Genomic DNA, 15966 nt, shown 5'->3' on the forward strand with positions numbered 1-15966 from the left:
GTATTTTTGGCTTTATAATTAGAAAGGAAAAGGACAAATGTGGTAATTTAATTACTCCCCAGTTATCTTGTTTACCTATAAGTCCCATACAACAGATGTCTGTACCATACATTTGGTTAGTATATTGCATTTTTCCCCGTGCTGGTGGCCTTCCTTGATAGCTCTTTCCTGACTCTTTGAAACTCAGAACTCTCTCTCTATATATATACATATACACACATATGTATATATATATCTATATAGACTCCAGTTGATTTGCTGGGACTGTTATCATTCACCTGACTTTACAGCTCAAGAAACTGTACAGATCAGAAAATTGATACTCAGGAGAGGTCGAACCATTTGGTCAAGGCAGTCAGCCCTCCCAGCAAAAGAGCACCTAGGAATGGGAAGTAACAAAGCAGGGAAGCCATTGGCTCCCATCATCTCCTCCTGGTCCAAGCTCACCATGTTCTCTGTGGTGTCCACGTGGTCCCTGAGGACTTCCTTCTCAGGCAGACAGCCATGGGGATCCACATTCAGCTGTTGAGAAACAGGTCGCTCCAAAACCCAAAATCCAAGGTGGTCAGTTCTTGGTTTTTCAACTCTAAAATTCCTGTCTAGGTGCAAGGCAACATTTTTTTCTCAACCCCACGCTAGACTCCCCAGTCTGGGAAAAAAGGCGTAGGTCATTAAAGGCTGCCGAGATTCCCCCTGGGCTTACCCCCAAGCCTTGTCACCCCCAGGCTGAGCATGTGGTCTCTGTGTGGGTGAACACTGGATATTGCTGATCCAAGAACCAACTGGAAGCCATCAAATATTGTGTGAGTGTTTGCCTTATGCCGAACACTGTTGTCGGTGGGGAGAGAGAGCAGTGGACAAGATGACAAAACAAAATGCCTGTTGTCTTGGAGCTCTACATCATGGGGATGGATGGAGCAGATAACATGCACAAGTAAAATGTAATCTTTGAAGATGATAAGGGCCATGGAGAAAAATGAAACATGGAAAGGGAATAGGGAATGTGTATGTGGTGTGTTTGGAAGGAATATGGTGCACTAATTTAAGATAGGTTGATCAAAGAATAATTTTGATCATACGACATCTGAACCAAGGCTGGAAGGCAGTGAGGGGAACACTGCCTATACTTCAGGGAAGAGCATTCCCAGTAGAGGGAACAGTGAATGCAAAATACCGGAGCTGCCTGAGTCCTGAGATATTGGAGGAATGGGAAGGAAACAGTAAGTCTAGAGCTGAGGGAACAAAGAAAGCTAAGTAAGGGCCAAGATAAGAAGATGAGAAGGTAATTGGGTCAGTGCTGTCGGTCCTGGAAGGTCACCATCAATTTTCTTCTTATGACTCCCAGGCCAGAGCAGCCATGCTCTCCACCATTCTGGGACTATCCACCATGTGGATAGACCCATTTGCACAGACCCTTTCAATGGCTCAGGCCAGGCACGTGCCTCGGGAGTAGATGTGGAAGTTAGGGGGTTGGGCAGGGAAGCCGACCCCTCACGGAGGTGGGAGGTGTGTGTGGGGGGGTGGGGAGGGCATAGCCTTCGAGGAAAGCCCGGGAGACTTCCAACTGAGTCCCCCCCATTCAAACCTGTTTTTTTCTTCTACTGCCTTTATCTTTACTAAATTCCACATGTCATATTTTCAAGTTGTTCAAACCAGTCACATTTCAACTGTTGATCGCCTGAGGTATTCCAATATCAATAATAGCTGAAGACCCACCATGATTTCAGTCTTTTTTTTTTTTTTTTAAAGATTTTATTTATTTATTTGTCAGAGGGAGAGCGAGAAAGCAAGCACAGGCAGGCAGAGGCAGAGGGAGAAGCAGGCTCCCCGCTGAGCAAGGAACCCGATGTGGGACTCGATCCCAGGACGCTGGGATCATGACCTGAGCTGAAGGCAGCTGCTCAACCAACTGAGCCACCCAGGTGTCCCTGATTTCAGTCTTTTAATACTTCTAAAAATATTTATTTTTTATTTATTTATTTTTAAAAATTTATTTATCAGAGAGAGAGGGCGAGAGAGCAAGCACAGGCAGACAGAATGGCAGGCAGAGGCAGAGGGAGAAGCAGGCTCCCTGCTGAGCAAGGAGCCTGATGCAGGACTCGATCCCAGGATGCTGGGATCATGACCTGAGCTGAAGGCAGCTGCTCAACCAACTGAGTCACCCAGGCGTCCCTGATTTCAGTCTTTTAATACTTCTAAAAATATTTATTTTTTATTTATTTATTTTTAAAAATTTATTTATCAGAGAGAGAGGGCGAGCACAGGCAGACAGAATGGCAGGCAGAGGCAGAGGGAGAGCAGGCTCCCTGCTGAGCAAGGACTCGATCCCAGGACGCTGGGATCATGACCTGAGCCTAAGGCAGCTGCTCAACCAACTGAGCCACCCAGGTGTCCCGAATACTTCTAAAAATATTTAATATTTCCAAAAGATCTCCCTTCTTTTATCCTATCCTTTTATCCAGGTAAATGATATCTACTTTCAGTCAAGTACACATCTCTTTGGTTGTCGCCCACCTGCTTCCACGTCTGGAATGGTGTGTGTGTCCAGAGCCTTCTGTTGGTTGTCTCTGCAGGTGCAGATTGGTCTGAATGATTCCCTGGTTAGCAACTTGTTAGTTACCAGGTGTTTAAAAGATCCGCTAGTGTCCACTCGGGGCCTCCACTGGTTCTGTTGAGACCGGAGGGACCCGGCCGGCAGGTGGCTTCCTTCTCCAGGAGAGGGCGACCGAGCGCCATGCGGACGGAGGAGGCCTTCCCCGCAGGGTCTGTCCAAGGCCTCACAGCCGCTGGGCAGCCAGGAGGAAGCTTGGGAGCCATGTTCCCCTGTCCTTCTCCAAGCTCTCTAGTCAGATTCTAGTTCATTCTGTCTTAGTTCTGCATGTAGCTTTTCCATTTCTCAGTCTCCTGTCCCAGCTCCTTGCTGTGTCTCCTCTACCTTCCTCAGACTCCGCCCCATCTCAGGTCCCCTCCCCACACACACACCCTTGCTGGTTTCCAGAGTCATGTTTCTGAAGCACCTGTTCACAAATCTGCAAAGACTCTGTATCATAGCATTCTAGGTTCAAGTTTAAACCCATCAGTGGGTTAAAGCCTCTGCTTTCGGCTCGAATCATGATCCCAGGGTCCCGGGATCGAGCCCCGCATCAGGCTCTCTGCTCAAGAGGGAGCCTGCTCCCCCCACCCTCTCTCTGCCTGCCTCTCTGCCTACTTGTGATATCTCCCTCTGTCAAATACATAAAATCTTTAAACCCCTCAGCTTGGCATTCGGGCCCTGAAAACTCAAACCACCATCTACTTTCTGCAGTTTTCTCTGCCTCTTATCCGCCTCACAAAAGCACCCCTTCCACATGGAGCCTGTAGAACAGGGGTGTTTGCACACCCCCCAGCAGTGTGACTTTGGCAAGGAGCCTGACCTCTTTGGGCCCTACTTTCTACAGCTATCCATGGGGCTCAGTAATGCCTTCCCCTCAGGTTGGTGTAACAAGTGAAGGGCACTGTTAAGTGTAAAGTTCTTTGCATGCAGTGCCCACAAGACAAAAGTTGTTATTGGCCACCGTCTGTTTTCTCTGAGTTTCCCTCCCTCTTTGTCAGTCTCTGAATTCCCTGACCTCCTAAGTCCTGCCTGCCTTCTGCTAACCCTCCTCTCCCTCAGGGCCCCCAGGGTCTCTGTAACATCCTTCAATCACCCCTCAAGCCCAGAGACAGGCCACAATAACTCTTCTCCCCGAGCACTCCCTACCTGGCCAGCACGCTGCTAGACACTGTAGGGTCCTGCAGTGAGAGGGGCAAAGCAGCTTGGGCCCTTGTGATATACGTACTCTGGTAGACAAAGGAAATGCTAAGGAAATAAGTGGGTGTGATGAATTTCAAAAGGAAGACTACCCATGGCTCTGGGACCATAACTTCTGTATGGCCTGGGTTATGGCAGGGGCACCTAGGGTCCACCTGAGAGATATGCATTTAAGCTTAGCTGGAAGCATGATTAAATTGAGCCAAATGGAGAGTGGAAGAATATTCCAGAAGGAGAAAACTATGCACATCTATTCTGCCCACTTTTAAGTCTACAGGACCAGGGACTGTATCTTATTCCCATAAAATCTCTAACAGTACCTAGAAAACCCCTTGCCCAGAGGAATTGTTTAAAAGTTATTTACTACAAAATACAAAGAAATGAGGAGTTTTAAAATCACCATCTTTATTTTTTTTTTAAGATTTTATTTATTTGACAGTGAGAAAGAGAGCTATCACAAGTAAGTAGAGTAGAAGGCAGAGAGAGAGGGGGAAGCAGGCTCCCTGCTGAGCAGAGAACCTGATGCAGGGCTCAGTCCTAGGACCTCAAGATCATGACCTGAGCCGAAGGCAGAAGCTTAACCTACTGAGCCACCCAGGCACCCCCAAATCACCATCTTTAGAGTGATGGAAAAATAAGCTTTTCTGTTCTGTTCCTATGGCTTCAGTATCTTTCTTGGGCTGGTTCTTTTGAATTAGTTACCAATATTACAGTAATTTTAAAAAGACAAAAAAAAAAAAAAAAAGAGAGAGAGAGAGAGAGATAGATCGCCTGCTTTTGAGGGCTGACAGCAGGGTGAGTTTCCTCAGGATGGCTGCGCATCACGCCCAGGAGCAGGAGAGAACCCTGTGTGCAAGTGTGCAAGCCATTTCTGTTCACACATGAAATTTCTCCCTTCTGTTGAAGAAGGGACTGGGTCAGGACACCTTAACAATCAGCTTCAAGACAAGAGTCTTCTTGTTTCGTCAAAATCCAACTGTTTCTTTGGATGAGAAATTTTCTGTGGTCCCTGATGCAGATGACCCCTGCAGCTCAACCCCTTACCCGTGTCCGGGATGGGCACGCCAGTCCCGCCTAACGCACAGGAACAAGGTCCGTGGAAGAGACCCATCACACAAAAGTGGCAGCTCCTCCCACTTTGTGCCAAGTCTGGGCATCAGGATCTTTGCCACGCTCCCCAAACCTGGGGCGAGTGCTCAGGCTTGTGGTACACGTGTGGCTATCCCCAGTCATGTTCCTTCCCCTCCCAGCGGAAGTGCTGGGGGTGCAGCTCACTGCCCCGACTGGCTCCCCTGTGAGTGGGGCTGCTCCAGCCTTCCTCCCAATACAGCATCTCCACTCATAAACCTTTGGTGGGGGGGTGGAGGGTGGGGGGGTTCCGGCCTCTTAAAGGCATGGATGAGTTTGACTTCATGGCCTTGCTTTTCTTCTGGAGCAAGAGAGCTCTGAACACAGAGGTCTGACTGTCCTAATTTTTCAGGGATGGCATGTGGGAAGGAGGGATTTCCCTTGGTGTATCAAAATAGCATCCCCTGAATTTTACACTTAGTCAAATACTGTGGCCCCTTTGTTTGTTTGTTTGTTTTAAATATTTATTCATTTGAGAGAAAGGGAGAGAGAGAGAGCACAAGCAGGGGGAGAGGTAGAGGGAGAAGCAGACTTCCACCTGAGCAGGGAACCCAACCTGGGGCTCGATCCCAGGACCTGAGGTCACGACCTGAGCCGAAGGCAGACGCCCAACCATCTGAGCCACCCAGGAGCCCCGGCCCCTTTCTTTCTTTCTTTCTTTCTTTCTTTTTTTTTTAAATATTTTTATTAAAAATTTTATTTATTTATTTGACAGACAAGTAGGCAAAGAGGCAGGCAGAGACAGAGAGAGGAGGAAGCAGGCTCCCCACTGAGCAGAGAGCCCGATGACGGGGCTCCATCCCAGGACCCAAGAGCATGACCTGAGCGGAAGGCAGAGTCTTTAACTCACTGAGCCACTCAGGTGCCCCGGCCCCTTTCTTTTCAAGAGAAAGAAAAAGCTAGTAACTATTGGTTACATATTGGTCACTGGTGATTTCATTTTTGCCCTTGATCAGTTAACGCTGAGAACCAAGCACACATCATTGGTTTTATCTGTACTCAAATACCGCGCCCCTCTTCTGCGCGGTTTCCATTACCCACGGTCAGCCTCGGGCAGAAACAGGTGCTGCTCCTTGTGATCCTGATGCAGCGTCGCAAAACCTACGTCATTAGCATCACTTCAGTTCACCATCATGGCATCTTATCAACTCCCATCGCCACGAGAAGGGTGAGTACACTATTTTGATAAATAGATTTTGAGAGAGAGAGAGACACCACTTTCACTTAACTTTTATGACAGTATATTGTTATGGTTCTGTTTGTTGTTGGTGATTGTTCATCTCTGACTGTGCCTAATGTATAAACTGAGCCTCTCACGGGTACGAGTGTATGGGGAAAAACATAGTATACAGAGGGTTCAGTACATCTACAGTTTCAAGGCATCCACTGACGGTCTCAGAACGTATTCCTAGCAGAATAGGGGGGACTATCGTAAGAAAAAATCTCATGAATAAATGAGCTCTCATTCTTTACACCTGGGAGTCTTAGAGGACCATGAGGGAAGGGACTTAGACCTACAGGATCCAAGAGGAGAGGTTATGTTGGCAGAAGACAAAGTTGAGACATGTCCCTCCATGGCCAGCTGATCCCAGGAACTGAATTCATCAGCCAGAGCTGGACTCTTCCTCCCCAGAATGCTGAAGGCGAGGTGGGAGAGCTCCTTTTCACCCCATTTGTAGCAGGCCCTTTAAAATGGTAAATGTGACTTTGTTTCTGGAGCTCAGGGCTGGGGCTGACACGGAGGACAAAGACAGCAGGTAGAAATGTGGCTAGAGCTGGAAAGGTCTTAGTCAACTCCCCCACCCTGCTTTGTGGTTTTTTTTTTTTTTTTTCAATTGGAGAGACATAAGGGAAAATAATAATAATTGTGGATGGCTCTGGAAAGTTACGTTTTGTTTTTTTTTTTTTGTCAAGATTTATTTATTTGAGAGAGTCCCAAAGTGAGGCTCATTCTTATGACCCCGAGATCATGACCTGAGCCGAAATCAAGAGTAGGACACTTAACCCACTGAGACATCCAGGCGCCCCAGGAAGGTTTTTGGTTGCTGAAGGTGAATATGGCGAGTAAGTGCTGTAAAATACCCTGAATGGAAGGAGCTGTAGATGGTGACCAGGAACAGCAGCCTGGGGCGGTGAGTTCAGGCGGTCCTGATAGCGGATCTGGGCTGGGGGCTGCAGTAAGGTGGGGGTCTGGAAACTAACACAAGGTGTGCAAACAATGTGGCGTCTTGGGGGAGAGGCAGGTCTGCTTCTTGGCTCAGGCATATCCCTCCTTCTTGGAGTCAGTGACAAGAAAGGTCCCTGGCGGGTCAAACACCTGGCAGTTTTCCACTGTCTGGGGTGTAGCCCCGTGGGGACTATTTTCTATGTCCTGCCCCTGGGGAGTCAGTGTGCAATAAAGAGCAGGGACATGGGCTTCACCATTTCCTTCCGATCGAACCACTGAGAAGTCTGTAAAATCTGTCAGCAAATCTGTTAAGGATCTAGCTCTTCATAGGAAGTTATGTTTAGACATTTCAAAAAACGGCAGATGAGCACAAAGTTGGAAGGTGTGATGGTTTCTAAGGACAAAGAACTAGCAATGTTCTGAAACGGAGATTTCGGCCAAAGAGTACAAGGCGAGTGGGACCAAGGTTTCCTTGATTTCCTTGATTTTGGCCAAAAGATTGGCACGGAGCTTATTTTGCTTTTAGTACTTTTCATGTTTGCCTCCTGAGCAGCCACCACAAGGACACTCAGGGAGATGTGCTAGCTGCTTCCATGACGGACACTGGGAGGTGGTCAGGCTGGTGCCGGGATGGGGCACCCGCTGCTGCCCGAACACACTCCCGCTGGGCTGCATTTGGGCCACAGGAGCCCTGGGCACGCAGCCTCTTCCTTCACACCGCCACCCCCCTGTCCCTTCACACCCCACTCTGCTAAGGAGCTGACAACCGGCTGATACAATGGGTCGCAAAAGGTGCTTGTGTTCCAAGAACATGAAAAATGGTGTTTCAATAGCGGTACCGTATCTCCACACACACTTTTGGATGGTCTAATACATTTTTATTCAGCTTAAAAGGAAGGATCAGGAGAGGCGGCTGTCTGAACTGATGGGAGGTTTATCTGTCCTGTCACACTCAGAGTGGAGATAAAAGGCATAATGTTGTTCACCTAGTAACACTTTTTAAAAAGTACGCTTACACACAATTTAAACAAACTGCCTAAGATATATGATGGGCATAGGAATTACACCATTTTAAATAATACTAATTACGAAAAGATCCTCAACATGATTGGTTAATGCAAATAAAAAATCGTCAGATTATTACAACAGTCAAGATCTCTTACATCAATTTGTGCTTTTAAGACTATTGCTAGCTCCCTCTCGGGAAGGTGGAAGTAACTGTATATACTGTAGAAAAAGTTTTTGCACTTTTGATACCAATAGACATGTCAACCTCAGATGAAGCACAACCATATTAACAACTATTTTTTAATTTCCATGAAACAAAAAAAAAATCTATTAATGAAGTATATTTCTATGGTAATTGGTAATTTAATGTTTTGACAAGTATACAGGGCTACTTTTTCTTGATCACTCATGACAAATACATGATGTTTACAAATATATACATATATTTACAGAATACGTATTTAAGAGAACACCTAAGGAGAACGGGACAGTTTTCACACATATTTAAAGTTTCTCAGAAATTCCACCAGGGTCCACATTTGTGACCCTTCCCAGTTGCCAGCGCTTCCCTAATGAAGTCCCTCCACATACATTAACAGAAAATCCGATGGAAGTGGTATGATTCACTCAACACAGAAATGCCTGTCATTCAACCAAATTCCCTGCAGAGTGAGTATAAATATGAATATAACTTATACAGGGAGTTCGGTCCTCAGTTACACCGGCTACAGATGTATCATAGTGACCCACGGTCTTCTCCCTGAGGAGATCATATCCAGAGAAAAACAAATGTTCTGTGTAGAGAAAATATGTTGTTTTGTATGGATTAATTGGTAATTAATTGGATTGAAGTAAGCTGTATGTTTCCCAGCTATAGTTGAAGAGACAAAATAGATATACTTATTTGCCAAAGGAGGGATCCAGGGTGACCGTCATTTCTCCCAGGTGGCCCACCAGCAGCTAAGGCCGCTCCCCTCCAGAGAGGACGTCTCTGGAGGCTCATCCCCTCAGGAAGGCCTTCATGGGAGTGGGACAGAACGTGACAGGATTCTTGTTCCTACGGCTGCATCCCATCCTGTGGGACCCGTGCGGAAGCAAAAATAGGACAGATCACAGTATTTTCTCTGCGATTAGCTCTTAGGTTTCTGTGTGTTTTCTGTGCTTTCCATTTGTATTACAACCCCAGGTCTTGGTTGGCGAGAGTTCTTTTGAGATATTCTTGCTCCTGTTTTGAGGACAATTAATATGGAGGTTACGCGATTAAACCAATCATCATAATTTGGGGTTGGGGCCGGGAAAAGAGGAGGGGGAGCAGTCTTGGTTGAGGCTCTAGGAAAGTCTGTGTAACGCTCTTCACTCCCATGGTTTTTCCATCTGCTGGATGGGGGTGTGGTAACACTTACCTCATACACCCTTGGAATTGGCGGAATGCAGCCTGCGCCACGCTTTTTTCTTGGGAGAAGGATTACAATTATGGCATTCGAAGTCCAAGTTTATATCTAGGGGATGTGATAATTGCTTGTCACTGTGCAATTTCTAATAAAAAGCGTTGTTTAAAACAGCAGATTGCAGAACAGGAAAAAAAAAAATTTGGGTGCAGTCGCAGGAGATGAGCCTGAAAAATAATTACCAATTTATGAAGAGCCTGAGTGCCACCCGAGGGGGGGTCTACCTTCCATTCCGTTGGACGCTTTATTTTCTTAAATATGCTCGTCAGAAGGCTTGTGCTAGAGAATGCTGTGTGTCGAAGGCAAGCTCCATTGCATTAAGTCAAACTTATTTTAGGGTAGACCTTCCATAGGCTAATACGCATGGGGGTTCTCCAAGAGGGAGTTTTCTGTATTACTTCAAGTACAACGAGGTGGTAGATATACAACGAAAATGAAACTGTTCTGCCTTGGCTCCTTCGGGTCACTTAATTTTCATATTCTGCGTATATGCGACACACCTGATGTTCATGGCCTCCTATCCTGTGTATCTAGGATCTATACATAGAGTGGGCTTCCGTCACCAAGTAAAATGAATAGCCCTCGGTTTTCTCATCCTTAAGAAGGAAACACAATAATACAGTATTTCAAGGGTTGCAGAGTTGGGAAGAGACGTGATCACGGAGCATTTTGTGACAAAGACTACTTTTCTGATTAACGTCAAATAGAAACAGGGTTACAAGTGAGGAAAAAACAGGTGTAAAAGATGTCAAGGATTACTATCCAGTTATTGTGTAACTGTGACATCTTTGCTTAACTTTGCTGATGTTCGTTTGTAGAGGGGATGATCCCTCTTACCTTGAAAGGCTCGTGTCCTCTGCCCGGCACCGTGACTGGGGGACCATTCTGTATTGCGGTTGAGAACAGAGGCGGGAGCCGCCTGCCTCCATCCTGCTGCACTTGAATCTCAACCTTGTTGCTTACGACATGGGGGATATATGCTGTGTATGATATTAGGCAATTTAATTCATTTCTTTCTTACAAAACAGTAAGTATATTTATATCCCAGAGGGCTGTGACGAGCATTAGAGCTCGAATAATTCCGGTTAGATATCAAGGGAAGTTAGCTGCTCTTATTCATTCATATTTTCTACATAATAGCAGGGAAGATCTCAGGCCTGCCCTATTTCCCCCCAACCCTAGGCCGCAGCCACTTGGCTAGTGGTTAGACCCTGTTTCCTCCTCCCCTCCCAAACTGAGCTCTGTTTTACGGAGTACCTTCCCCAACCAAGTGACCAAGTTCCATAACTCTTGGGTTAGCCCCTCTGTCTGCCTCCAAACCCATTTAGTTTTATAAAAAATTCAGCAGTGCTTATTTTTTGTGTGGCTTTGAATATACAATTACATTTATGTTCCTGGGTGATCTGGATTTGGATCACTTTCTCTCTGGATTACCTCCAATGTTTGCCCATTCAACTGAGGATCAGTTAAAACATTGAGGAATTCTTGACTTCTAGAATTTGGAAGAATGTAGAAGGGCAACTGGAAGCAAGAATCCTACAGCATCCTGTATCAGGCAGTGTGGCAAGAGAGGAGGACCAGATCGACGTGATAATCTGAGACAGTTGTTACATGGTTTGTTAGTAACATGACACACTAGTGTCACTCCGTCACCTTAGTGACAATTTAAAAAATCATAGTTTAAATAGATCAGGTGCATAGCTGCCACTGTGATGTTACTCTGATTGCGTCATTTCCCACATGTTAATGCAGTTTACCCCAAATCATTGGACTGTGTGTCATCCTTAAATAGGCCAGTGAGGCATCAGTAAGCCAGTAAGGGCTTTTTTTTTTTTTTTTTTTTTTCTTAAGATTGATTTATTTGGGAAGAGAGAGAGAGTGAGTGCATGAGTGAGGCAGAAGGAGAGGGAGAGAGAGAATCCTCAAGCAGACTTCCCACTGAGTGTGGATCCCGAGGCAGGGCTCAATCTCAGGACCCTGAGATCATGACCTCAGCTGAAATCAAGAGTCAGCCCCTTAACAGACTGAGCCACCCAGGAGCCCCAGCCAGCAAAGGCTTTCAAGGAAGACCTTTTGGGTAATCTCCCAAACACTTTCTGCTTCTTCAGGCAGTGGGACTGAGCAGGGATTCCAGCAAGGAACAGAGAAGGAACAGGGAAGACATTCTTTGATCCAGTACTCATAATGGAGTCCAAGTTTTCACATTACTTCAGAGCAGCAAAATCTATAGCTAAGCAAGTTAAGGCAGACTGAATAATCATAAGTAAGCTGTGTGCACTTAAAATTGCTTATGATTTGTATTTCCTTTTGAGGACAACATCAGCAAGGTTTTTAAAAGATTAAGATATTTACATCAGCTTGGCTCTTTGATGACATACATATATATAATCTCCAGAGTTGGAAGTCAGAGTTAAGAGCGCTTTCCCTGTGAATACACCAAAGAGAGGGTATCAACCATGGAGTGTTCAATATTCAGACACAGAAAAATGTCTGGATCCAGAGAATTATTGTGCTCAGCAGATGAAGAGAAAAAGGTTGCTATTATTGGTGGCTTCTTATTTACAGCCCTTCAAAATTATGTGCCAGTTTTTCTCAAGAACCATTCTAGGAATCATCTTATATAAAGTAGGATGTGTACGTAGGAGGTCACTCACACAGGTGAGGGCACGGCTGTTCCGATGCAGCCTAATAGGTGGGGTTCTGCGTAACTGGTACGCTCCCCCCAGAAAGAGATGACTTCAAGCAGATTTCTAGCAGCAAGGTTGGCATTAAACATACATGTGACAACAAGCTTCAAGGGGAGGAAAAACCCACTCAGAACAAAAAGGCCTTCAAGACTTAACTGTAAGAACTTCTCCAACTCCGAGAGTATTTTCTTTCTACCAAGGAATCCACTTATACTCTTGTTTAGTGTCTTAACTTTAAACAATAGAACCCTATGATCCAACAATTGCCCAACTAGGTATTTACCCAAAGGCTACAAAACTACAGATTCAAAGGGGTACATTCACCCCAATATTTACAGCAACATTATCAACAATAGCCAAACTATGGAGAGCATCCAAGTGCCCATCGACCAATAAATAGGTAAAAAAAAAAAATGCGGTATTTAAAGGATGTACACATATATATATAAAATATATAAAAATACAACACACACACAATGGAATATTACGCAGCCATCAGAAAGAATGAAGTCTTGCCATTTGCAAGGACAAGGATGGAACTAAAGTGTATCACGCGAAGTGAAATAAGTCAAACAAAGACAAATACCATATGATCTCAGTCATATGTGGAATTTAAGAAAATAAACAGATGAACATATGGGAAGAGGGGGGAAAAGGAGAGGAAAACAAACTGTCAGAGCTATTAATGATAGAGAACAAACTGAGGGTTGATAGAGGGACGTGGGCTGCGGAGATGGGCTTGGGAGTTATGGAGGGCCTGTGTTGTGATGAGTTCTGGGTGTTGTACGTAGGTGATGAATCACTGAATTCTCCAGAAACGAATACTGCACTGTATGTTAGCTATCTGAAATTTAAAATAAGAAACGGAAGACACTAAATTAATCTTTAATTTATATTCCATTTCTGGGTCTGTTTTCATTGTCCCTCTAATGCAAACTGTGCACCAAACACTATAAATCCTATATCTCACAAATTGTCCATCAGACAACCTCACCCATGCAACAGATGATGTTGGATCTCATTTGGAAGCCAAAAGAGAAATACACATCAGTCATTTCCAGATAAGCATTAAAAATAATCCTTTAGGTTTCTCTGAACATAGCAGCATTATCTTAAGATAGAGCACAATCATAGAAGGGAAAAAGAATGCAAAACAAATGAAAATTTTATACAAAACAAGAATTGGATTTTTGTCTAGGATTATAGTGGTCCATAAATTAAAAAGACTTCCGTCAAATGTTGATTCCCAATTATATCTGTCTCCTGACCCATGACGTAGATTTAAACAGACCAGTGGGTACTCGAAACAGATGCAGTGACCATATGACACCCAGTCTATCCATTTGCCTTCAAAGTGGCAGAAATTCAACCTTGAATAGGACTTAATTCTGCCTAAATCCCTAACATAACGAATAAAATGTCGCTTCCAATAAGATGAATGCCCAGATTTTTTTTAAAAAACAATCCAAAAATAGATCCTCTATCAAGGACAGATATCTTGCCCTTTAACAGTGTATTTATAATGAGAACCAAAATCAAATGGTGCTTCAACCAGATTCTCAGTTCCTAAAAACCGCTTCAGTTCATCAGAAAAGCATCACTCTAGATGAAAACTCCTCATTAGTCAGTCTTGGTCTTATCTTAACCAGACATTCCTGCTTTCAATGAGGTCATGAAAATACCACCCGGGGAACTTGCCACGTGCCTAGTACCTATACCCACCACTCTCTACACACCCCTAGTGCTTTTAAAAGCCTTCCTTGCAACATTGAAAACATTGTTGTTTATACATTTGGAAGTAAGTCTGCTTATCATTCAGAAAAGTCCTTGTGACACCTCTTATCTCTGTCCACCATCTCTCACTTTTTGAAGGACTTGAAGTAAGAGCAAGGCCTCGGCAACAGATTAATGTATCACGTGATTCAGTTTACATCTGCACAGTGGAACAGTTTCCCTGTTATCTTGCATTTGGATCTACAGTGTAATCTGAGAAGCAGAACTCACCCACCCCCTTCATTATAAAAATGAAAATGGAATCTTGTATGGAATTGTCAAATCACTATGCTGTACACCTGAAATCAATATAACATTTTACATTGACTCAACTTCAATAGTAACAAAAAGTCAACAACGGAACCTGTTAAAATCAGCATCTAATACTGACAAATGACATACATGTATCATCATAAAAATTTCACCTTGCAGGGAAAAGGAGATCCCATCTGTACTGATGTTCATTTCCTATTACTCCTTTAGTTCTCTTATATTAATAATTTACAAATACCCTTTGTCAAATGCTTTACGTGCCAGGCTCTCTGTTCATCCAGAAACTTACTAGATGACCGATTCATCATCTCTACAAACCAAAGCATAAATGGATTAAAAATAACAAAATTGGACACAAATTCAGGTAACCAAACCAAACCCAGTGAAAAGAACATGGTTCACCTTTTGGAGGAATTGTCTAAAATGACCCAGTCAGTCACAGTTGTCCTTCTTCTCGGCAATGACACACCAGTTGCCATGATCATTCCCTGAGCTCAGAACATGCAGCTCCGCCACGTGCTCCTTCAGCAGGCCATAGAGCTCGCCTTCTCGAAACACGTGGTAGTACCGCATAAAGGCTCTAGAATCCAAAATACCGGGCTGTTGTTCTTCAACAGGAATTGTCTCCTCCGAGTTGGAATCTGTGGAGTCAAGTGCAGAAATCCTTCTCAGGGTTTTACCAGCAGAAGGGTGACCTTCCTCCGTATCATCCTCATTCACGCTGTTCTCACTTGTATTGGCGCCTTCCAGAAAATTCCCATCTCCATTTCTCCTCACTTCTCCTTGTTGGTCCCTACGTAGATGTTTCCTTGCGGCTGGTGCTCTCGGCCACTCCAGTTGTTTCTGAGACGCTTCCACAAACACGTCTTCATCTAAACTTTGCTCTCTTGTTGAAAGGGGTTCTTGGTGTCCTAAGTCTAAACTGGAGTGTCTGGAAGGCTGGATGGATACAGTGCTATTGGCCCAACCTTCTGTATTTTTCAAGGGTCTCACTCTTTCAATTTGCTTCCTCAGAGTTGATTCATCCAAAGACCTAGAGAAAAACCAGGAGCGAAAAGATTTTCCTAACATGTTAGAGAATCCATTTTCTTCCTCCCCTTCCTTAGAAATATCTGCACAACACGTTCCAGCCATCAGGGGCTCGTAGTCCATGCTGTGGGATCGCTGTGAATGACCCTGCTCTTTAAAACAAACAGAACAGCTACAGACCGAGCACGGAGGATGGTAGGGATGGCTTCTTTCCGGATGTGCACATGGCTTTCTCCCCGGCTGGCTGGGGTCTGAGAGAAGCCGCGAGCATAAGGCCCTGTTCCACGGAACGAGCACATCTTGCTTCTCAAAGTGCCTGTTCTTTTGTTCCATGGCCCACACGTAAATCATCAGCTGGCCTCCAGGAACTAAGACCCTGGCCATTTCTTTTATTGCTCTGATTCTTCTTTGTTTTGTAGAAAAATGATGTATGACTGAAAAAGAAGAAACTAGATCTCAGTGTGTATACACATAAGTAAACCAACGCATTCAGATACTAGTATTTTCTGTATGATCATGATGCAATTTCAACATGCAGGAAAACCTCCTCATTTCCTATGTGGCAGGACAGATGGTAGGAACAGCACAGCCTTGGTTTAGGGGAGACGTAATTTTTATCTCTGGCTCCTGTACTTTTTAGACAATCTGGGGCAATTATTTAAC

At 44.6% G+C, this 15966-nt stretch overlaps 1 protein-coding gene across 6 annotated transcripts in view; it reads right to left on the minus strand.

Moving 5' to 3' along the window:
- Positions 1 to 7979: 7979 nt before the first annotated feature.
- TRMT9B (tRNA methyltransferase 9B (putative)) overlaps positions 7980 to 15966 on the minus strand; it is a 62012-nt gene continuing 54025 nt past the window's right edge. For all 6 annotated transcript variants that reach the window (XM_059155898.1, XM_059155901.1, XM_059155896.1 and 3 more), the window contains one exon: positions 7980 to 15737. In XM_059155898.1, the coding sequence (XP_059011881.1) occupies positions 14707 to 15737 (1031 nt within the window). In that variant the 3' untranslated portion in view covers positions 7980 to 14706. The remainder of the gene's footprint in view (positions 15738 to 15966) is intronic.

This window comes from Mustela lutreola, chromosome 18 (assembly GCF_030435805.1).
Source record: "Mustela lutreola isolate mMusLut2 chromosome 18, mMusLut2.pri, whole genome shotgun sequence".
Classification (NCBI taxonomy): domain Eukaryota; kingdom Metazoa; phylum Chordata; class Mammalia; order Carnivora; family Mustelidae; genus Mustela; species Mustela lutreola.